The sequence below is a fragment of the Sturnira hondurensis genome, unplaced genomic scaffold (assembly GCF_014824575.4).
Source record: "Sturnira hondurensis isolate 20B ecotype Veracruz unplaced genomic scaffold, ASM1482457v3 Scaffold0009719, whole genome shotgun sequence".
NCBI classification, from domain to species: Eukaryota; Metazoa; Chordata; class Mammalia; order Chiroptera; family Phyllostomidae; genus Sturnira; species Sturnira hondurensis.
The window spans coordinates 17,085,423-17,109,941 of NW_028082350.1; the positions used below are offsets into that span (position 1 = coordinate 17,085,423).

The 24,519-nt window shown below is 52.4% G+C and overlaps 1 protein-coding gene across 5 annotated transcripts in view; it reads right to left on the minus strand.

The window, feature by feature from the left end:
- The window catches only part of DCLK1 (doublecortin like kinase 1), a 233,090-nt gene that overhangs the window by 13,547 nt on the left and 195,024 nt on the right, over positions 1 to 24,519 (minus strand). For all 5 annotated transcript variants that reach the window (XM_037057652.1, XM_037057653.1, XM_037057655.1 and 2 more), the window contains 5 exons: positions 17,782 to 17,915; positions 16,049 to 16,126; positions 15,598 to 15,694; positions 13,292 to 13,372; positions 4,742 to 4,855 (listed from right to left, as the gene is read on the minus strand). In XM_037057652.1, the coding sequence (XP_036913547.1) occupies positions 4,742 to 4,855; positions 13,292 to 13,372; positions 15,598 to 15,694; positions 16,049 to 16,126; positions 17,782 to 17,915 (504 nt within the window). The remainder of the gene's footprint in view (positions 1 to 4,741; positions 4,856 to 13,291; positions 13,373 to 15,597; positions 15,695 to 16,048; positions 16,127 to 17,781; positions 17,916 to 24,519) is intronic.

The window sequence follows — 24,519 nt, forward strand, 5'->3', positions numbered from 1 at the left end:
AAGATTCCCACCAAGCTGTTCTCCGCGGACTGTGTACGAAAACGTGGTTACCGGGCCTCTTCTGCGGGGCAACTAGCTAAGAGGCTAAGTCTGCACATTGAAAAGAGAAAGGCGAGAAAAGACACTAATCCCTCATGAATACTCAAGGGCCATTTGTTAGGGAAAAAATCTAGTATGTCCAATAAGTTTTTGAGTGTACACTTCACAATACCCTCTCAGTTTCAAAAGACAGAAACACCTCTGCAGCGTCTATAGAATGGAAAATGCCTGACAATGAGATCAAGTGCTGACATCAGTGTGAGCCACCAACGGGAAAGGAGACTGGACGGACCCCCGAAAACCTCACCCCATTGGGCTTCAGCTGGAGGGCTTCGTAAACATGCAATAAAAGGCGAGAGGAATCAGGTTTGGCACCCCCATAACCACAGCTACTTGGTTTTCCTCTTTGAAGAGTTAATCTTTAGAAGCAGAGTTACGCTTAAAAAAATCAATTACATGTCTGCACTGAAAAGCTAGAATATAGAACAGTCATTTTGTCTGTGGAAATGTAGAGAAGAGAAGAATAATAGTTTTCATTGCATATTAAAAATGCATATGGAAGGTAAGGGCTCGTGGTCCCCGGAAGGGGTGGTCACTGGCAGGCAGGGTGCGCTCTCCGAGGGGTTTCTCCCGGAGTGGGGTGCTCCCCTTGGAGGGAGAGGGGACTCGGCCCCCCTATTTGAAAAGCAGTCATCACGCTGCGTGGCCGGACACCCAACACCGCTCAGCGGGTTTGGTATTCTGAGTACAAATCAGGCTCTCCCAGAGTCCACCAAACAGCAGTGTGGGATTTCTGTCTTGCTGAAAACGCACGTTTTATTTTATTGAGAAGAAAAATGGAAGTACGCGCGGTGTTTGGGGAGGGCGGGGCAGGTCTCCATCCTCCCGCGCGGCCCCTGCGTACCTAGCTCTCTGCTGCCACCTACAGGCGGCATGGCCCGCGACGCCGCGCCCGGCGGCGCCCTGCTGCCAAGGTCGCTCCGGAAGGAGCTTCCCAGAACCACAATTACTTGCACACTGATTAGTATGGATTTGTTCCATTAGACTGAAACGCTCTGTTTGCATGAGCAAAATGCAAAAGAAGGACTTTAAAGCATTTTGAAAGTTATTGGTTAAAATAATAAACAGCGTTAAATGAGGAAAAATAAATTGGAACTGACGTCCCAGTCATCGGTTCTTCGTCAAGCTGGGCAAATCTAATAAGGCCCCTCCCCCCTCCCTCAGCTCTCAGGGAGTCCGCCGTTAAGATGTCATCTCTAATTCCATTTTATGTCTATAAATTGCATTTTAATAACCTTTTGTTTCCCCAACTGTTCTGTTTTTTTAAATCCCCCAACTCCTGGCGAAGGTAGCAGAGACACAATGGAGCCTTCTGAGAGGCAGAATGTGGCACTTAGAGACACAGCGATGGGTGTCCACCTCCTCCTGTCACCTGACCTGCGAGTCAGAACACCTTGTCTGCCGTGAGCCTCTAGCTGGTCATTGCTCTCCCCGCCGACTCAAGGACTTCTTGCCACCTTGATATAAAGTTATCATCCGCCCTTGCTTTGGTCTGAATAATGGAGGGGGTGGGGGGCAGAGAAGAAGGCCCGTCCACCAACAAGGGCGCTCGGGCTCAGCACCACGAGTGCACGTCCAGCTACGCTCGTGTCGTCGGTCACACCCGTGTCTCCAGTCTGTCTGCTGCGGCAGGTGGCTTTTTCCTTTGTCACCCGTGACGTGAAAGAAAGAGAAAGTGCCATAAATTCCTTTCTAAGCACCATTAATCTCCAGCAGGTAGTTAGGTTTCTAACTAAAGAAAGAGAAACCCCAGTGAAAGACCAGTGATTAAATCGTTGATTTCCTGACTAAACCAGTGGATGGAGACTACGTTCTAAATAGTATTTTTTAATGTGAAAGGGTGTGTGCAATTTCCAAAGCCTTCCATCCTAGGACGGAGGCAGTTTAAAACAAAGTACAGTACTTGGTACGGCTTCGGGGGGGGGGGGCGCACGTGGCTCTACAGGGAGATTCTGTCTGTGAGAGATTTGTGCTGACACTGGTGTTCTCCGTGTCTGTCAAACAGAGGCCACGCCAGGACTGCACTAATTACAGGAATTTCCACCATGGGAGGGAGTTAATAATCCCCCCGCACTGGGAAATTGTCCAGCGGTCTTTATGGATGTAGCATTTATGACGTTTGTTTCTCCCACCTACCACTTAGATTCTGCCTCCCAGCCAAACAGCATTCCTTTGGGGTTGCACTTGAGTGGGACTTGACCTTTCACTTGATTCCAAGGCTGCGTTTTCTGGTGGCAGTCCCCTGGGACTTAGTTTTTGCACTCTAAGAATGGGAGCATTGTCTCAGAATATGAACTGGCTTCACCAGCACTGTTCCAAGAGTTAATAACAATGGCTGGCTGATTCCTGACCCCCCCAGCCCCGCCCTGGGCCTTGGTGGGGGGCCCCCAGGATCTCGTGGAGGGTGTGGACATCCCTGGGGGAAAAGTGTCCTGGAGAAGGTGTGTAAGGGCAAATCTGATGGCAGTGCGGGTCTCCAGAAACAGCTCTGAAGTTTACAGAGGTTCTCTCCTCCATGCTTGAAACAGTGACGCTAACAGTGAACCTGTGGGTTGTGCTTCAGAGTCAACAAGGCTCTTTCAGACACTTCTCCAAAAAAGTGAATTATTTTGTGTCTCCGTTAGGTCGGTCAGTATTTTAAAAAAACTTTTGTAGTGGATAAAGAAGATTAAGCATGCAACCAATGGGTAACTCAGCGTCACAAAGTCCGTTTTACAATTTATAAGTCTATTGCCAGTTTGTACAGTTTCCACGGAAACATGTTAGTGATGGTCTCAGAAACTGCAATGGAAATAGCCCAATCATGCTATTTAGGGAAAATAAAATCAGTGGCCCTGTGATCTTCACATACTAACTGGGGTGTTTGAAATCTGCGCAGACGAAGTTTCAATAAACTGGTGTGGGTTAGGTTTTGGGATTTCTCCGGGTGTGACTCGAGTCAGCTCTCCCCTCATGTCTGCGTCACCCATCCACTGGGCAGCCTCCCTGGCGTCCCTGCCCTCAGTCACTATGAGACGCCCAGAGCACCACGAACAAACCATTGCCAAGCAGCTGCAGCAAATTTAACCAAAGGCCAATTAAAGTTTTTTTTTCAAACCATGAAAAACCAGAACCCAGCACCAGCAGTGGGGAAAGCAGCCTCGCTGGCACTGGGAGCCCTGAGCGGGGCAGATAAACGGCCCTTTTCATGGACAAGCGTGCTGGCAGCCCCTCCCAAAGGAAACCGTGGCGTCCGAAGTTTTGGAACAGCCGTGTCTCTTGGATGAATGATGAAAACAGAGTGTCTGGTTGGGTTGCGAATCACCACGGAACAGGGACTTTCAAAAAATTACTGACTGAGTATAAGCTGGTAACAAAGAACGCTGATGACCTAGGAAGACTGGAAGGACACGGAGTTTCCTGAGAAAGGCCTGGAGAGAGGGGCAGGGAGGATGGCTGGCCACGTGAGACCCTCGGCAGCCCTGGAACTGGGGGATGCGCCCTGTTTGGCATGGCCAAGTGCACGCAGGAGCCGCTGCTGCGCTCCGTGACCCGCTGTCGAAGGGTCCACTCAAAGAGCGGGAAGTGCAAACCGTACGAGAGGTACATGCCTGCCGCCTGCCACCTCCGGACGCCCCTGCCAAATATCTGTGCCCCTACCTGGGCACGCTTGTCTTGAATCTGCCACTTACACACCTTTAGCTCTAGCCACAGCTCCAGCACAACCAAAAGAGTGAAAAAATAAAGACACCATAAAAGCAGCTGAATTATTTAGTTTCACTGGTGAGCACGAAGTACTGTCTAGCAGTCCAGATACTTTTTCAACATTCGACAACATGGTGTCTAATTTCTTTGTTTGGAAAGAAAAACAGCTTGAGCGATTTCACCTCGACTGCGCCCGTTAAAAAACAGGAAGTGATCGGAGACCAGTGATCTGGGACCTGAACATATTTACTCTACAATATGACACCAGGAAGCATGAGGTTTCATTATTTCTTCACCCAATTTACTCTTCGCCTAGAGCTGCTCTCAAATTGCGGGTAGTGTGTGTCTGCGTGTAGAGAACAGGAGAGACCAAAAACCAAAACGCCTCACTCAGCCGCCTCCATAAAATGGTAAGTGTTAAAAGACTTTCAACTTTAAAAAAAAACCACCTTTCTAAGGAGCCAGACATCGTGATTTCTGTGGGTGCTCCCAGCAACCCCCCTTCCCTGGAAATCTCCCTGCGTGAGCCTTCTGCTCTGTCGGCTTTCCCCTGGGTGTGGCACCCCACCCCACAGGGTCCCAATTCTCTCTGCAACGTCGTCTGGCTCGGGGTCCCCTCCCTCCCACATCCTCTCCGAAGAAAAGTGCCTCTCCCGAGACACTTTGAACTCCTCTCCGAAGGGCCCAGAACTTGGCATTGGCACACAGACCAGGGTCAGGGAGAATACATATTTTTTAAAAATGCATCATGGAATTAATAGAAACTGCAAGTCACCCTGGAGGTGTCGGCTAATGATGCGCCCCTGCGGGAACTCATCAGCAAAACCCACGGGATGCGTCTCAGCCCTGAGCTGCCTGAGCGCCTTCCCCAGAAACGACCCGCCCGCCGTGTCTGAGGGCTGCTCCCGAGGAGGGCCACCCGCCAGCTGAGCTGGAGGTGGGTATTTCCGATGCTTACTGCGAGGACGGAGACGCCCGCCGCCGTGCTGTTCGGTTTGGGGCCGGTGTTGAAATGCTTCTTTATCTTCCCAGCTACCGACAGCTGGTGCTCGCTCTCCGGGAGGCCGTCATCCTGGCGGTGCGGGCGTGGGGAGGAAGGAAGGGAAGAAGGAGACAAAGGGGGAAAATGAGATACATGGGCACTGCGGCCAAGGTCTGTGGTAGCAAATAGGCAGGGATCTTACAATGCATGAGACTGCAGAAATACACCGACCGGTGTCTTCTCATCAAACACTGTTGCTGGGAGCACAGCTCCGTGTCTGCCCTAAAATTACTTTGTGGTGCTAGCTGACCCTCAGAGTTTTGTCCCTAAATAAAAATGTTTACTTCTTTTCTGTTTCTAACAAAATCATTTTCAGTCATGGTTCTAGGGATATATGTCAAAGAGCAAGTTAACCTAGACAACCAAAAAAAAAAATCAAGGTAAACACCATTCTTTTTTTCTGACCCAAGAGATTTATCCTCACACCATCATTCGGACCAGCGGCCCCGGGACTGACAGGCGAGGGCTCCCACGGGCCGGCGAACGAGCTCAGCCTGGTCCCCAGGCTCCTCAGCCAGCCACGCTGTCGTCCCGGACAGCCTTCCAGGCGGAAAGTTCCTCCTCCAGTTTCAAGCCCTCCCCGCGGCCTTCCTGTCACCTCTGATGTGACACAGTCCCTGCCGCAGCTGGCTTGAATGCAGGCCTGGGCTCCCGGGCACAGCCGACTGCGGTGCAGGCTGGAGAGAGGGCTGCCCTCGCTCCTGGCCGCTGGGAGGACCAGGACTCGAGTCCTGAGCCTGTGGCACCCTCACTGGACCTCGGTGACACCTCGGCCCGGTGTCCGTCTCGGCGGAGTGCTCTGGCACCTAGCCGAGGCTCAACCAGTATCTGTGAAAGCAGGAACGGGTGGCGAGTACAGGGTGTGTCACTCTCTCTTCAAACCCGAGTTCCGAGCAGGACGTCGGCGCTCTTCCTCGTTTTCCTTCTCTCCTTCCTCGCCACAGTCATTCGGCCTGAGAGCCCTTGGCTCCGCCCAGAAAGGTAAGTCTCGCTTTTCACGCACCAGGCCCGCTCTCCTGCACACCCAGGACTCTCCGCCCGGGCCCACTCCGCTCAACATCTGGCGATTCCCCTCCTCAGCCGATAGCGGCGTCTACGGTGGGCTGGGCCCTGCGGGGAGGTGGGGGAGAGCCCAGGGCACCAGGGGCCACGCTCCCAGGCACCAGAAACGCGGCCCGCGCTCTTTCTTCAAAGTGCGAATCCAGGTCACCAGGAAGTGCAAAACGCTTCCCCTGGGGCGCACGGTCCACGCCCACGGCTCCTCTGCAAACTCCCGCCGAGCTGTCCCTGGGCGTGTTGGCCCTGCTTGCCGACCGCGGCGCCAGGTGCCTCTGTACGCGGTAACCCACACGTAGCGCTGTGTAAATATATAGGCGCCGAACTCGCGCTCTTTCACGCGCCGTCTTCCTCCGCGTGCCATCTCTGACGGGCACACTTGGCTCACTGCTCCGCACACAGTGGACTCTCCATTCAGGATATTCCCGCACAGGCTTGCCAGTGGCCAGAGCCAGGACCAGGCATTATGCCATGGAGTCCCATCCGAACCAAATCTAGAGAAAGGGGGCTTTCCAATGATGCACAGGGTGAATTCAAAATTTAGAATATTCTGTATCATGGAAAGAGGTAGAAATAGGGTGAAGGCCAGTTAGGGTACCACGGGGTGATGCTTGGGGAGGTGTTAGCAACGGGCCGGTGAAGTGGCGGCTGTACTGGGGACGGCAGGGTGGGTGAAGGACCGCCAGAGGCCCCCGAAAGCTAAGCGGGAGACACAGTGTGTGCACGTCCGGTCAAACCACAAAGCGGGTCAGCAAGATGACAGGGCTGCCCCGGGCAGTGTGGCCTCATGGGTGGTCAGAGGCAGGGAATGAGCTCGGAGGGCAGAGGACGGATTCTCAGTGGTGGGCAGTCAGTGCTGGCCTCAACCGGAACAGGGGCCTGGGCCAGGGCCTTAGTGATTGATGGGAGTACAGTGACAGGTAGAGAGCAGGGAAGGAGAGGTTCGGCGTACGGGTGTGTGATTGGGAAGCCAGAGTGTGTGTCTGCCAGACCGGGAGTCCACCAGTTTACCTTGGGGTCAGAGTTTATGTGGGAGAGGAAGTGGAAAGGCCAGGAAAAGACTGGCCTCGAGGGAGCCCCCCAAGATCCGAAGACTGAAGCCTTTGTCTCCTCCAGGAACACAGTGGTGCTCCCCAGTAGGAGGGGCCCACAGAGCAAGTGTGCCGACCCCACCCTCCCCCCAGACGTTGTCCGGGAAGGTTTCCAGTTCCCGGCTCTGCTGGTGGAAGGGAAGGGCAAGCGCCCGGTCACGAAGGGTGAGGACCCTGCCAGCCACAGCGTGAGGCTCAAGGGTGAGCTCGGGGGTGCAGGCAAAACATTTCTTTTTTCAGTGGTGGAACCTAAGGCCCTTGGAATCGAAGGGAGAATTTGGGGAGCATTTAAACATGTGACAAGGGACGCAATGACATGCCTTTACTGAAAGCCTTACAAATATCGATCTTAGGGTTCTGCCTGAATGAAGTGGGGCCCAGGGGGCCCCACCGCCAAGATCACATGGATGCTTCTGGTCACCTCTCGGTGGAGGCCACGAGAAGCCTCCTGTCCCCGAGATGTCCCCAGCCAGCTCTTGAGCCAAGAGCCGACTTTCTGCCTGCTCTCACAGTGGGACTGCCGGCCTTAAATTCAGGGAAGGGTTCCGCTTCCCTGGGTTATGAGTCCTGGTGAAGCAAGGAGAGGGGTGAAGCGGCCCCCGAGGGGTCAGAGGTGGTTTGGAACTTGGAAGTCGGAAGACCTTTCAGGATGGGCTCCCCCTGCTCTGGGCTAGAGCAGGGGACTCGAGTGTACACTCGCACACACTCACCGCAGCGACTGCAACGTCTGCAGAGTGTGTACATCGATTCTGACGGCTGCAGAATTGGAATAAAAGACACCAACAGCTGGCTTTGCCAGGACCTGATCTGTACCTGAGGCACGTGGATTGATGATGGAGGGTTAGCTAATTTACTGTCTTGCATCGATAAAATAAATAGGCCCATTAAAATGTACATTTTACATATACATCTTTATCGCCGTTATTCCGAATAGATTACGTGCCAAAAATGTGCTATGAATTTTCTAAACGTGACGAACCTGGAAGTATGTTACAAATAGCCCTCGTATTATTACCATACGTTCTGGTGTGCAGTTCCTGGGAGTGGTTCCTTGTCTGACACGGGCTGGTTGTGGTTTGAGGTTAGCGGGTTTTGATTTAGAGATTCCCATCCACCACTTGACAGCACATCGCCACTGACAAGAACAAAATGAGTTTGCAGAACGGGAAATGAACTCTCCCAGCTGTCTGCCGGAGACCCGAGCTCCCGGCCTCCATTGCTCCGGCGGGTGTCGGAGAGGCAGCCCGGGGAGCAGGGCGGGGCTCAGACACGAAGGGCTCAGGGGCGTGCGTTCCCCCCTTTTTAGGGAGAACTTTCCGGGGGTCATGCTTCAGAAGCCCCTCCCCCCCCAAGGAATTTAGTTTTGGGATCTTGGGTCTGGTTTTCTGTCTATCCGCTGCAGATTCCATTATTGACATCTTTAAATACGTGAGAACCATGGCAGCCACAAGCATTTTAGCACCAGAATATTCTGACTTAGTTTTAAACAACCCCCAGGGCACTGGAGCAGCGGTCCTCAACAGCAGCTCCAGCTCACCCCCACCCCACACGCGCGCTCACTGTCGCCAGCTGCTCGGCACCCCAGGACCTGTGACGTCCTCGGCGGGGCCCCACTCGCCCCGTGCCTGCAATTCACTCGGCCCTTGGGGAGAACATGGGAATCCCATGAGCATCTTCCTTGGACGAAGGAGAAGGTGCACGCCCAAGCAGAAAGTGGAACTGCAAGCCCCAGCGTAGGAGCCTAGACAAGTGCTTTCATCCATCACGACGGCATCTTCGGGGGTCTCCCCCTTCCCAACCAATTCTGCCGACACCAGAAGATGAGTGTACCTATTTTCAGGGGTTGGGCTGATTTTTATTAGCACGGAATATCTCGGTAGATCCTCCAGGCTCTTGTTTTTTCTTTTTCCTCTGCATCTTCTTCTTCTTTTTATTTATTTTTTAATATTTTAGCTTGGTAGTATTTTTCTCAAAAGAGTAGGCACGTGAGATAAAGGAGGTAATTAAAATGGGAAGGCCAGCAAGCTGAGGAGTCTTGAACCGGCTGAGTAACTCCATCTGACTCACTCGGCCCCATCCTTCCCACCAGGACAGGGGCTGCCAGTCTCTGTCTCACGTTATAATCACCTGGGAGCTTTTAAAACTCTCAGTGCCCGGATGCCGGTGCGGACCAATTCAACCAGAACCTCCAGGGGCAGAACCCAGGCCCAGGCCCTGTGCTAGGGACGCCCCCCAGCACCGTGCTCTAGTTCCCTCATTAGTAAAACTGGGGAACGGGCTGGGGGTCCACCGCAGAGGCACGGAATCCACGCACATGTCAGTGGCCCTAACCCTCGAGTGCCAGAAAATAGCATGGTGAAGGCGGGCCAACACCTTGAAAGTAAAACTGCAAAACAGGAATGCGTTTGAAACAGTAACAGGGTGACGCTTTACTCCTGACTGTGAATGCGGAGTTAAGGGACTCGGGACGTCCTCCACGGTCACCAGAATGTTCTGGACAGGGCACTGCCTCTCCCCCACCAGAGGTGCCTAACTCACTGTGGTTCTCCACTCGATGAGTCGTGAGGCGCGTGAACTTGGCGAGACCATTCCTGTTGGCGTTTTGCAGCTCCGTGTAGAGGAACCGGCCAGGACGTTGGAGGACCCTGATAATGCGCATTACGGGTGCGCAGCTTGGCGCCCACTCGCACGGGGTCCTTTTTTGGAGGGGGGAGGGGTTCTCCCTAATCAAGCCCCTCCTGCGCCAACTGTGACCCCAGTTTGCATTTTGTCTACACGTGCCAGCGGAGGACAGAGGCGGTGCCTCGCTCAGACGCGCAAACCTGACGAAGACAACAGAAGACTCGTCCCCAAGATCGTCATCTCCGGTCCTTCAGCAACGTGTAAACCACCCGAGAGGGCGATTCTCTTATCCCCATTTCACGGACGGAAAAACAGGCTAACAAAGTGCCCATCCCAAGCAGATACGGGCGGGCAAGGGGTGCTCCTTCCAGAACCTACATTCTTCCCCTGGACCGCTGGCTGGCTGGGACCACACTAGGACCTGCCTGGGTTCCCACGCTTTGCACTGTGGAGCAGGGGCGCGAACCGCGGGGGGCACGGTGGGATCTGCACCCAGAGTGGGCAAAGAGCCAAGGGGAGCCTCAAGGAAGCTCCTGAGAAAGGCGAAAGCAGGTGACTTCTGATGGCGGCTTTCCCGATGCCACTGCCCTGCACTCTGTCTCAGGAGAGACTGCCCTTTGGATTCTGAGAGCACTGGGTGGAAAGGTTGTGCTGCGAGCAACGGAGAAAATCAGGATGAATGGGAGCCTGGGAAGAGCCTTCCGACGACCTCCTGAGGGCTCCTGCAATTATTTTCTCTTCTATTTTTCAATTGCCGTTGACATTCAATATTATTTCATCTAATTGGGCTCGCTTTCCGCCTTAGGTAGCGGCCTCTGTGCTCGTCGGATATAATTTGATCTCCAAATGCAAAATGTCTTATTAAATGGACTCGCTTTGGAACTCCTAGTTGCTTTATTTGAATGGCTTGGTTGTCCATGGCCTGCACCCAGAGACCCCCACAAACCGTGCTGGCTGTGAAGGTGCGTGGACACCCTATATATTTACTATGTGAGACCACATCGTTTTCTGATTTAGTTACTGCATAAGAACACCATATAACTTCAGTCACTTTATACATTAAGTATTTAAAAGTTTTATGTGTTTTTTTGCCAAAATCATCTATTTTTTCCCTTCGAGTTAAGCAAAGGGTAGTGAGTCTTTGTTTGGAAGTCGCCTGGGCAGCTCCCTAAATGTTACCCTCGCCTTTGGTAAATGTTTTTAGGGGACTGGAATGGGAAACTGAATGGATGCTGGAAATCACGGCTGCAGAGTGGGCTGGGGACTTGGCGGCGGGACTGGGTGCGTGTGGGGTGTGCAGGGTGTGCAGGGTGTGCGCCCAGCGGGCCGAGAATGCAGGGGTTCGAGCAGAAACGCAAATGTGCCGCCCCAGGAATACGGGCAACTTAGTCTTGGGAAGGTAACAGCCAGAAATCTTCAGTTTTCTTCTTTACCCCCTGAGCTGGGATACAGGGATGTGTGGTCACAGGGTTTGGAATCAGGGCAAAGAACGGCGTGTTTTCAGTGCCACCCCAGCCCCTCACCTTTGGGGACAAAGTTGCTCGCGGTCACAAAGTTACCTTCCAGTGTGTACTCCCATCCTGCTGGCGCTCCCCGCTGGACCCCTGGTCCCAGCCCCGCCCCCAGGATGGAGTCCTGGCTTCTTCTCCGTGACGTCCTCCCACCAAGGCTGTGGGGACAGCCCTTTCTCACTGCCTGCCACCACCTGGTCGCTGGTCGCATCAGACTGAGCTCCCGGGGTGGCGGGGGGCGGGTCTGGTCGGCAGTGGCCCTCTGATGACCATGCGCTGAAAATATCTAAGACCCGTCTATGAATCTCTTTCCTCTCTAGCTCTGTATAAGCCTGCAGATGCCACTTTTCAAACTCAGGTTTCCGGTTTACTCGCTGTGGTCACATGCTCAGTCTTTCCAGGGCAATGGGGCAATTTATGAACCACGGGCTTTCCAATGGCATGCCCGTCAATCAGAACCAACTGCTCCCGCCAAGGGAAACTGTGCATCTCTTCCAGCCCGTGCAGCCAAGGCAAAGGTGCCGTGCGTGACCCAGGTAAGTACTCTGGGAAGGTTGCTCACCTGTATGGACCATCAGAGCAATGCTTGGGGGGGGGAGACACGGCGTGGGGCAAAGCCCCTGGACGTAAATGGGCTTGGAGGTGGGTGCCCCACTGAGAATGGTGATCAGTTATGGACTTAAGCGACTTCGGACAAGTCACCCAGCATAACCTCAGTCTCCTCATCTATAAAGTAGGTGCGGCAATACCCACCCTGGCCATCTTGGAGGCTATCACCAGGCCCATGTGAGATGCCTTCCCACCTTTCTCACGTCATCAAAAAGGACAACTTTTGATGGGCACCCTGGGGTAAAGGCAAAGGTTGTGACCACTCTGGACCCCCGCTGCCCTGCCTGAGTCTCCCACAGGCTGAGGGGGTCCATGTCTTTGCACACTTGAACAAAACGAGGAAGCTCAGCTGGGGAAGCATTCCTGAAACAAACCTTTGCTGCACATCTAGACAAGGTCATGCTCACACACACCCTCCCGTCCCGTGCATCCCCCTCCCCGTGGGGGTGGGGTGAAGGGGGAGCAGGTTCAGCTGCATGAAGTGGCTGGAGAGGGGTAGACCAGGTGCAAGACCCCACGGTCACAGTTGTGTCCCCCAGGGGGTGTAGCCTGTCTCAACCTTGTGCGTCTGTCCTGCTGACCCTCCAAAGCGAGTTATGCTGGTAAATACCACCTAACTAACTAAGGGCCACGGCGATAATTCAAAGACAGGGACCATTTCGTTGCCTTGGACTTAAGGCTGAGTCACTGAAAGCTGTGGGGAAGCCGGCAGAACTGATGTCCACCAGCCAACAGTTTCGGACTCGCGTCTGTCTGGGTCCCTGACCACATCCACCTCCGAGCCTCTGTAACTTCCAGTCCAGCAGGAAGGACCCTGGTCACGGACCTCTACGTGTGCTAGTGGGGGGTTACCACGAGGTTACAAAGCTGCTGGGAAGAATACAACGGCTTTGTGTGCGTAAGGCACTCCAAAGAGGCACACTCTCAGCATTGATCACTGCTTTTGTCACTTCTCAGAACAAACCCTCTCCATCACTCGCAGGACCAAAACCAGTGACCCTACTCTGAAGAATTCCTTCACAGCTAAAGAGGCATCACCAGACCTTTGCACCCATGTCCCGGGGCAGCATCTGGGAGCTTTTAGAACAGTAGTTCTCACACCTGCGGCAGTGAATCTGCATTTCAAGGAGAGCCCAGTCGACTGACTGGTGAGCGCGGCCGGTCTGAGAAGAGCCACCTGAAGAACTCCAGGGCTCGTGCAGAAACCCCCTCGTCCCCTGTACTTCTGGAAGAAAGGCTGCAGAAGCAGCGCCAGCATAGGAACCTCCACGTGACTGACGGACACGGTCAGCCCCAATCGGGGCCCAGAGTGGGGGTTCTGGGCTGCAGGGGAGCGATGGCTGCCCCTCCCTGGCAGGAGGCAGTGTCTCCTGAATCAGATGAGCGCTTTGTGCAGAGCGCCCATCAGCAGCGCCGTCCGCTCTCTCGCTCTCTTGGGGAACCAGTGACAGTTAAAGTACCTTTGGGGGGGGGGCGGTAACAAACACCGACACAGGGTTCTCACAAGGAGGTGACAGCTGGAGGAGGCCCACAGCCTGAGAAAGGTGCACCGGGAGCGAATGGGGGAAGCCACTTACGTTCACCCAGGGATGCTCCAGGACCTGCACGGCCGAGAACCGAGGTGCCACGTCCACCAGCAGCATCATGGTGATGAGCTCCTGCAGGAGGGGAGGGAGGCTGGTCAAACCCGGGCGTTTCCGAGGGCAGAGGCTCCGTCCCGTTTGGCAAAGCTCTTCCACACGTCCACCCAGCTTGCCCACCCTCCCTAACCCCTTCCCAAGTGAAAGGGAAGGCGAACACTGGGAGTCATAAATACGTAGCTTGGAGTCGATGGGAAGAAATAAGGTAAAATTAATATTAAAATCAATTTAATACAATGGGTTTAGTAGAAAAGAAATAAATACACAAACTGCAGGATTAAAATCCCTGTCTTTGTCTAGGATTTTGCACTTTAAAGAATAGATTTCTAAATGAATTTAATATAAAAGTTACATTTTAAAAACACTTCAAGTTTTCATTTTGGAAGCTGACAGTAAAAATGTGCCTTTTGCCCTCTTGACTGCAAGGTGACATATTTAAGTTTGGAAGAAAGTTATAACAGACACAGGACTGCCAACAGCTGGTTAGCGCGGCAGGAACTATTTTTAGTAGCCAAAGAATTTGTAAGAAATCTGTTAAAATCACTTCAAAAGTTTCCAGATCAATCAACACACATAACCTGGAACTGTTAAGCGGTGAATGACTTAATGGTTCTGAAGCTAATAAAATGTCCCCTTGGGCTCGAATCGACTTGGACCAGGAGAGCCCAGCGTGGGTTTGAACGTTGAGTCTGTCATACATCTGTCCACTTCGTCACAAACTGGGCGGACGGGCGTGTTCCTGTCCCTCGCATTCATGGGCCCCGAGTGCCATTCTGTGATGGGGATGATTGATTTCTGCTGAAGGAAGTGTCTGCCTTCACTTTCTCACTGGGCCAGGACGTATTAAAGTAACTACTGTGTGTGATGCTCTTTGCCAGGTGCTGTGGGGACAGTCCTGTCTGTCGGTGACTTCCAGACGTTACGGGAAGGCTCGGACAGGCTCCCGCAGAGCCTCTCGCGGGTGGAACCCCACCCCCACCTCTGCAGCTGTGTCCCGGCTCCCTCCACCTGTGCGCCTTCCCCCACACCTCTCTCATCGCCCCGAATTCTCCTCGGTCCAGAGGTAGGCTCTCGCACAGCTGAAGACTATGAGAGACTTGGGCCCCAAATGCATCATTTTCTATGGAAAGTGGCCGGGTTTGAGAGTCATACTCTCAGAACTGAACTCATTAAAGTTAAACTGAACTCATACTCCAGACACCGCAAAAGAAAAGTTATATACACCGAGTCGTCAAAAGATAATTACTTTTCCACTTCGATGTTTCAAATTAAGTCAATGCTTGGAGACATAAGTTTAAGGCATCAACCAAAATATTTTCTATGTTATTTTTATCTCAGGATTTACTAATATCTCAGAGTAAGATTTTAGGTTTTCTTTGAGTTCGCTCTTTCAATTTAATGGAGCAAAACCATGTATCGGCCCTTCCTCTAAAGCCTGGCTATCTTTTGAAGTCCAAGTTAAATCTTAGAATCCCCATGATGTCTTGCTCAATAATTTCAACCCATGTTCAGCTCTCTCCACTTTGTTTAATTAACTGCTTAATCTGTCCATTCACGCATTCATTTATTTATGTATTCACTCAATAGGCCTTGAGGACCAGCTATGTGCCAGTCACTATGTTGGCAATAATGGCACAGTAATGAACAAAATAAACAAAAATCTTTGTCTTGACGGAATTTGCATTCTGGTGGGAAGAGTGAGAAAATAAATCACATAAATGAAATGCATCCACCTACCAACATCTATCTAGAAGAGTAGACAGATATGGAAAGGTAGTTAGCTGGTACACCAGCTGGACAAAAGGGTGTAAGCGCTACGGAGAAACATAGAGTGGACGGGGAAAATGAAATGAGCCAGAGGGTTTCAGAGCTGTAACTGGGAACGAGGTGGTCTGAGAAAATTCACTGGGAAGATAAAATTAGGTCAAGACCTAGAAGGGCAGAAACAATGAGCTAAGCCAAAATCCAACGTGGGCTGAAGCCCAGTGGGGCTAGAGGCTACGGCAAAGGGCGTGAGAACAGGAAGGGGCGGAGCCAGGGAGGCCGGGCACCTGGGGAGGGTGGGAGGGTTATGAGCAGATGACTCGATGACTATGAATCTTGGAAAAAACTAGCAATTACAGCTACAATGTGCACAGCAACCGTATTTACTACATCATTTTGTCTGTGCGTACAGTAAGTCCAAATAATAATTCCATTAAGACACACAGGCTCTGAGGAAGGGGGGGGGGCTGAAGACCTACCTTTGCAGAGTCAGAAACATTGTCCCAGTAAGGAGAAGGGAAGTCCACTTGCCCCATCAGAATCTGGTCAAAAAGCACCTCCTGGTCATCGCCACTTCTGTTTGAGTGAAGGACAATGGTTAGGAAAACACAGGACCAAAACGCCACCTCAGGGAGTGTCCCATCATCTTTGGAGACCTTCCTCCCCCGTCAATGGGTCCATTGATTTTTAAGCCATTCAAATGTCCATAGGGAACAGTGCTGGTAAATCCAGACAGAGTGAGTTTTTAGATTATTCGAACAAGCTACATGGAGGGCATGTACATCAGCAGGCACAACACGGAGACAGTAGTAGGCACAGCAAGTAACGTTCTTATTCCTGTCTTTTCCTGCTGCCGGCCCCTTAGAGCAGAAGGCCTCGTGGAGGCTAGAGGCGGCTTTGTGGTGCTGACCCGCGGGGGGACCCACATACCCGCGGAAAGGAGGGAAGCCGCAGAGCAGAATGTAGGTGATCACGCCGGCTGCCCAGATGTCCACCTTGAGGCCATACCTGGAAGAGCCAGGGACATCGGGGTTGGCAAAGTCAGGCGGGGACCAACTGCGGGGCGTGGCGAAGCCGCTGCTTCTGCTGTTCTAACCGGACTCCGTGGAACGCCCCACGACAAACACCAAACCAAGCCCCACTGGCCAGAGGGAACGCAAGGGGAGAGTGAGGAAGCGAGACTCTCGAAGGCCCGTGAACAGAAGTCACAGCAAGGCGTGGCTGGGCTCGTAGGCAGGTATCAGTAAGCGAAGGGTTTCTGCCAAAAGGTTCATCATAGTCTGGTCAATTTTAAGATAGGGATGGACCCATGAGACTGTCTCACTCCCTAATTTTAGAAATAATAATCACATGTAGGACATTTTCCAATTTACAGAGCACTGACCTATATCATCTTATTTTGTTTTCCTGCTTACTTTACAGATGAGAAAACTGAGTTTTGGAGGGGTAAACAATTTTGCTCAGCATCCCACAATTAGGCAGTCCCCACCAAGGCCTTCAAGGGCCCCGCCAAACCCTCTTTCTACCCCACACCGCTCCATCCCAGCAGGCCCCGGGCCCTGGCAGGGGAAGTGGGGCTACGCCTCAGGAGCCCTGGGAGGGAGGTCAGGCGTGGCTATTGACCTGTTCTCCCCTCCCCCTCAAATTCCACAGGGAATAAGCGGCTTCATTCCCTCACACGTGACCTCCGGGACCTCCCTACCAGGACTCCCTGACCACCTGTTCCGTGTTTCTGCCTCTCTGGCCTGTGGTCCAAGCAGGAAGACTCTGCAGCCGGCCCGGCCGGCACACCCTGGACCACTAGCTGCGGCTTTGTGCTGCCGATGGGAGGGAAGAGCAGGGTGGCAGTCCCTCAGTGGCCGCTCTGGAGAATCCTTCTGTGCGGAGAGCACTGTGGACCCTGCCTGTGATGCTCGGTAAGAAACAGGGCTCTTTCCGGGAAGAGCCTGTTGCTCACGCGGCCCTGAGGTCAAAGGCCAACCCGCAGCCTGCAGTCATGAGCTTACGTGGCGTTCAATCAACAGTCTGCATTTATTCATCTGGCAAATGGGAATGGGACCACCGTCGGGGAGGGGAGGGCTTACGTGAAGGAGTCCAGGGCCTGGCGTCGAGCTGGTCCGTAGTAAGTGTCAGGCCCACCTCCCTCCCCAGTCGGGAGATTCCCGTTCCCACGCTGCTGCTCACAGAGGCCAGCAGATCGCCCTGCAATGCCTGAGGGTGTGTGCACCTCACAGGTCATCACTGGCACCAGGTGGGCCAAACGGGGCCAGCGGACGATCGGGCCGACCGAGTGACGTGACCCCAGGAGGTGGCAGTCTCCGCACACAGTGTAGTCTGCTGCTCTCGTCCCCAGGGAGAACAGTTTTTACTCCGAACATTTTTAGTCTGAACATTTTTTACTCTGGGCCTCATAACTGCTGTTCTGTCCTCAAGGAGGCCGAACAGAAGCCTTGAACAACGTCACAGTGACTGGCAGCTTGATTGGGAAAACAGAGAGAAAGGCTCCCACTTTGGGGTAAAAAAAATTAAAAAAAGAGTTGAAGAGACCTGGTCACCAAGTCTGTCTGGGTGGGACCGGAGGTCCCCTCTCTCCGGTCCATGAGGCAGACCAGCGGGTTCTTCCGTGAGCACGGCACGTCCGAGACCACGCGGGGAGCGCTTACCCGGTCTCGGCGATGATTTCCGGAGCCACGTATGTCGGGGTGCCGCACACTGTGTACAGGGGGCCGTCCACGATGGTGGCCAGGCCGAAGTCCCCCAGCTTCAGGGACTTGCTGCCGTCCTGGTGCTCGTACACCTGGAGTGACGGACAAGGGGACACTGCCTTCACCAGGAGCTCGGGGGCGAGTTCCGAAAGGAGGGAGGAGCACTGTGGCTCACACTCGCTGTATTTACAGTGAAAACATCGGGCCGCTCGCGGCGCAAGGATGCTCACACGAGGACACCCCTCTCTAGGTCCCCGCAGAGCAAGAAATGCGGCACAGGACGCCGAGCGGCTGGAAACCCACCAAATGAAGGAGGCTGTGTTCAGACAATGTGGAGGTAAATCTGTGTTTGTTGAAATGCATCGCGTTTGGAAATGAGGACAGCAGGTTCCACAATGGTTAGCATTAAATGCCTATTAAAGGAAAAACACGCACAGAGGAAAATGACCATGGCACATCTGTCTCTGGGTAGCAGAATTATGGGAACTCTTTTTTGCTTATTTTATCTGATGTCTCTACAATTAAAACTGATTTACACAACACAATGAAACATAGAAGGTCTCTAGGGCAGTATCCCCAATATCCAAAAATGATCACCACTTTATTTTAATATAAGAAGCTTTAGCCCTGGCTGATGTGGCTCTGTGGATTGAGTGCTGGCCTGCAAAGCAAAGGGTTACCGGTTCGATTCCCAGTCAGGGCACATGCCTGGGCTGAATGAAGGTCATGTTCCCAGTAGGGGGCCCATGAGAGACAATCACACATTGATGTTTCTCTCTCTCTCTTTCTCCTGTCCCCTCTCTAAAAATAAATAAATGAAATCTCTTTAAGAAAATAAGCTCCAAAAACGAAATTCTTCAGTAATTGAACAGAAAAATCTACATATGTTAAAATACTTTATTTTTTAAAAACAAGCAGTTGAAAAGGATATTAGCATTTCGGTTCACCTGCGGCAATTTGGAAAGATTTATCAAGTGCAGAGTCAGCGTGCAGTCCGGGTTTCCTTATTAAGGCAGTAAAAGTCTCTGCCCTTCACCCAACAAATTGAGGAACGGAAGCGTGTGGCCAAAGGCAAGTATTTCCCCTCCTTTAGTTCTGGCTCACCATCCAACCAAAGGAACCTGCTCAGAAAGGTTTCTCAAACGACTTCTACCGTGTCAAAGGAAAGGTCAAAGGGCACCCAGAGTCCGGATTCAGGGCCCTCCACTGGACCCAGTAAGCCCAAGGAAAGAACAGAACAGTGCGAGGCTGGTGTTCAGAAGGTGCCGCCGGGAGAAGGGGAGGCCCTTCAAGTCCGGGTTGGCCAAAAAATTACGTTTTTCCCTACGCCCGCCCTGGCCGCTCTTACTTGTCTGACTCCATTCGACACAATTTTGTTAGACTGTATTGTGATAGCTGTCATATCGCGTGCATGTTTAAAAGTCTTATCAAAATTGGTGAATTTTTATGAGGCCATTTTCATAGTGAAGATGGAAGAAAATATGAACAACATTTCCAGGGTATTATGCTTTTATTTCCAGAAAGGTAAAAACACCAGTGAAACACCAAAAAAGACCTGTGCAGTGTGTGGAGAAGGTACTGTGACTGATCGGATGTGTCAGAGTTGTTTGTGGAGTTCCTGTTGCTATAAACATCTTGGCTAAATAATCCTTCGCTGTGGGGCTGCCTTCTGCAGTGAAAGGTGCTGGGCAGTGCCCCTGGCCTCTGTTCACCAGAAGCCAACGGCGGGAGAGAGCCCACAGGCTCAAAATGCTCAGATCAGTAAAGTTATGGGTGAAAATCAAAAATGTCTTTTCTTTTATGGGAAAAATGCAACGGACTTTTTGGCCAACCCAACACATCTGAGTCGTTCCTCCAACGGGGTGTGGCCCTGTGCCCCCTCGCTGGAGACCGAGCTGTGGTCAGGCTGTGGGAACCCCCTGCGCCGCCGCCCGTCTCTACACAGCAGGAGCGCCCTGCCATCCCCACACCGCGTCCGCCCCCCTCCGAAGACTAGACGGACTTCTCACTGCACAGCAGCCTCTGTGCAAATGTATGGCCGGCTGAGCCACCACATTCGAGGCCACCCCTTGGACCTAACTGGTCTGGCAGAGGCCGGCAGACCCTCCTCTCTGGAGGAGCTGCGCCTTTTCTGGGCAGGAAAACAGTCTTTTACTTTTCTCTGTGCTCCACACTCAGAGCACAGTCTCTCCCTTGGGGTGGCCCTGCACTTGGGTTGTCAGGGTGGGGACACCCCAGGTCTCTCACAGATGTGGCTCTGCCCAGCTGTCATCTGGGAGGGACAGTGCCCTCCTACTTGGACAAAGCAGCTGCCCAGCCCCGGTCAGCCCCAAGTCTGAGGGAAGAACTTGACGGCATCAGAGCTGCAAAGTAGGACGTCCCCGACTGTCGCCTTAGCACACCAGCCGCTCTGGTCGCCCGACTAGCAAGCCAGTGAGTCTCCTGAAAAGAAATCCAAGATGGAAACATCGAGTCGATCTTCATTAGCGTCGTTTCCTAGAAGGAGCCTGACCGTTTACTTCCCTGATTCCAATTTGTCGCCGAAAACCTTCCTAACACACCGAGTAATCACTCTCTCTGATGTTGTGCAGTCCAAACGTTCACGGTGAGCGTCTTGTGAGATTGTGAAGACGTCAATGCTCACACCTCCATTTACCCAGGAATCTCGGGGGCTCTCTAACCACGCTGTCTGTAATCACCTAACCTGACTCCGAAGTTGGACACAAGCAGGTGCTGGCCGAGCAGCCGTAAATCCCACCCGAGTTCTAAACATAACCATGTAATTCTCGCACATGAAGCAAGGGTTTAATTTCGAACACCTACATTTTGATAGCAAGTCCATCTCACGTAAAGCCATATGCCAATTTCACTAACAGAGCTGAACAATAACTCAGAGTTTCCACAATGAAGACAAAAAGCATGAAGAAACCTATCTGAAACGGTAAAAATGAGGGCTGCCTAAAAGTAACAATAGCGTTTCTTAAGTCAACCAATACCATTGAAAAAAAGTACCTAGAACCCATCATTCTGACGTAGTTTTTTCCTCTCTCTGACCATGTCCATCCACCATGTCCCCCTTTGCCGCTTTGGGAACCGTGGGCAGAACCCTCATGGACATCGAGAGGGCGCGGCGATACCGACCAGAGACCGTGCGAGCCGAGAGGCGAGGGCCTACGCCATGTAACCAAAACCGTCTGGAGACACAGAGCACCAGGAGCGCTCCTGCAAAAATGTTTCCGCAGGTGAGCAAATGTCCAGGCCTCTGGTGTGGAATTCCGTTTAACTCACTGACTGTCGGCAGGGCCGGAAACTGCGGGGCGTTGGGCTTTTCTCTGTCAACACCTTGAGAGGAGCGGACAGAACACCACTCTGGGAGTCTCCTCTCCTCCGACGGGAGGGGCCGGCTCACACCTGGGTGCGCCCTCCGCTCAGGGCGCACCCTCCTCTCTTCCCACGCCAGCCACAGAGGCGCGTGAGGGAGACCATTGGACAACGTAATTAAAACTGTGAAAATCACGGATGGCTAACCCATCTGCTTCAAACACATAGGCGTGCACACACGCACACTCACGAAATCATCTCCCGAAAGTCTCTTCCTAAATGGAAGCTATAAATCCCCTTGAACCAAATTTTTGATTAAAACGTAGGAATCGGAAAAGCTTCTAACAAGATCACGTTTAAAACGCTGAGCCCTTGGCTTACTGACCGCCGCCCCAGAACCGAGTCTGCCTCGGGTCCTCTGTGCGTCCCCTCAGGCCGACCGTGTTTCCAAAAGGACAGCAAAGGCCTGCCCCAGAGGCGCGGGCAGCCTGTGCCCACCAGCGGCGCCCTGGCGTCAGAAGGACTCTGTGCTGTGACTGCGTGTAAAGCCTTCACAAACCCGGCTCCCACGCGAGGCGGGAGTGCATTCATTGTCCATCAGAGTCGTCACAACGCGAGCTGGGATTTGACGTTCATCCCAGGCCCTTTACGTACAATCGATGTTCTCCCACGTCTTAAACTCCGAGGGGCTATTAAAGAGCTGAGGATTAGTGCAAATTACCCAGTGTGTAGTGCTTTCACTGGCTTAACTAAGCAATAAAACGGTGTAATTGCACAACACTAATTGAACGCAGCCACACGTAATTGCCGGCTGCCATATGCGCTCCATTACCATAAAGACCGTCGGTATTCTGTAAACCGCCCTCGTGATGGCCGCAGATGGCGACAGTCAGGGGAGCTGTTCTCCGGGGCTTATTATATGGCTATAAAGACATCCCGTGATTTGACAGATTAAACGTGTTAAATGGCGACAATTACGAAAAAGCGTCTGATTAGATGCTGAAGGCATGCTCTGCGGGCAGAAGGCAGAGGGAGCGCTCAGGTGCCAGAGTGTGGGCACACTGGTGCCCTGCTCGCGAGGCCTTCCTTTCCTACAGAAGCGATCTGTCTGTGTTTCCTTTTCCTCTGCTTGGGGTTTGCGGTAGCTGTAACTTACTGAATAGTAGATGTCTGGGCACACATCTGATTTCCCACAGAGTAGAAACGGACACCATTTGGAAAAGTTCTTTGAAAAACATGGAAGTGTTCATGCAAATCATAAAATGCAGCCCGTGGCCATAAAATAACAGGAAAGGTCACAGATAACCTGAACCTGGTCACAGGGTGTCTGCAATTCCCCTAACAGAGACTAAAAGGTGCTAATGTAACGGAGGTGTTGGGGCCCACAGTTCTCAATCCGGCTGGGCCTTCAAGGCTAACCCTGCTGCAATGCTGGCTAATGACTCATTAGTGGCCACTGAACTGTTTTTCACAGAGGAGCTCAGTAAGTAGTCAACATTATTTCACCAAATAAAATTGAGCAAAAGTGGCATGAACTCGACAAAGCCACGAGGAAAAAAAAACATGAATTTACTTTTTCACAAAGTTGGTTCTTCTTTAACAAGACACTGGTTTTCTCCAGCAGAGTAGACGGTCTTGATGATTCCAAGGGCAATGGGTTAAATGTAAATCTTTGGTCTTTGGGAACTAAAATACAGAGTCCGGCAGAAGTAAGGCCTGCTTGAGTGGGGCGCATGAGATGGACAGCAATTTGAACACGTCACCTAAAACGTCACACGGTGTTCTCGAGTGTGACATGGTTATGTTAGAGAATTACATGCTTATGATTTTGTAATAGAAGATTTTATAATAAAAAAAGGGTTGTTATTTGTGCTGGATCCTGTACAACAACATTTATACAGGGAATTATTTAGCAAAATGTCATTCGTGGTACACATACCTTAGAATTAATTCTCCTACAGAAAAAAAGAATTATTATAAAAAATTAAATGCCTACATGTAAAATTTTTATGAAATCAAATGTTAAGGAAAATAATGAAAAAGAAAGAAGTCAGAAGAGGTGGACCAATATCGGAGGGAAACATGAAGGAATTTTTCAGAGGGTCACCCCAGAGGCGTCTGGGAAGACGGAGAGCGAGTGTGAACCGCAGGAGACGGTCACCCTCACTGTCACGGGGTCAGGCAACAAACAGCCCAGGGAGGAGCTCTGTGCGGCCAGTGAGACTCGCTGGCAACACGCGCATTCCGGGCTCTGCGAGCCCCAGCACGACCCCAGGCTGTTGCTACAACTGTGGGGAGTCGGCATCCCTGCCCTTTCACAATTTCATTGCCTTTTTGTCACACAAGTAAAATCCACATGGCACTGCAGGAGAAATTCAGAAGACAGAGAATTACACAGAAAAGGACTTAAGTTTACCCATCCTCTCGACACCTGGAAATACCCCTCGTTGACGTTTGGAAGTGCGGACCCCCAGAGCTGTCTTGCTCTCCCTCTCGGGCACGCTTCTGGTTTTGTGATGGGCACCCCACCACCCCGAAGCTTCCACACCTTCCACCGGCGGCCTTGCACACCGGCACCTGATGAACTTCACCAGGCTCTACTCCGCCCACCCCTCCCCTGGGCTAACCTGCAGACCCCTGACCTGGCGGGCAGCGCCCTTTCCTGATGGCGACACTGTTGGAGCACAGGAGTCCCAGGGCGCATTCGTGTCTTTGGTCCTTTCCATGAGACTCACATGGGACTGATGCTCAGCCACGAGCCTCTGACCGGGTCCAGCCAGGTGTTCCCACAACTGCTTTCCCACAGTGACCACCCAAACAGCCACACCTAAAGGACTCAGTCCCCACGGTTCCTGCTCACTTCCGGTTGAATTCCACCTCACTGATTTGGGACCTTCACAGAGCTAAAGATAGTTCCTGATCTTACTGCTGTCACTTGAGGAGACACACCTTCGCTTCAGCTGACTGGCTGATGCCGGTTAGGGCAGAGCTGGTACGGACTCTGGGGACACTCCTGGCCCCTCTCCACAAGACAACCCTGGGGGCTCAAGTTCATCGCTGAGACCGGGTAAGTGCTTCCTGTGTGGTCACGAAGGTGCTCTGCGGGCCCAAGAATGAACAAGCTATCCTATCGCAGAACGGACTTATTTCGGGATCCTGGGGTGGGGTTTGTGCTGAAGGCAAGGTGCCGTTTTGCGGACTCGTTGTTGTCATGGACGGGAACTTAGGAAGGGCTGGAGCACAGCCCACTCGGGGACACAGAACACAATCCCTTTGGCGCAAACGAGGGCACGGAGCTACGCAGGCTCTCGGTGGGCAGCTAGGAGCAGGCCTGGCAGGTTCACAGGCAAGTTCTGCCTGGGGGCGATATGGTTG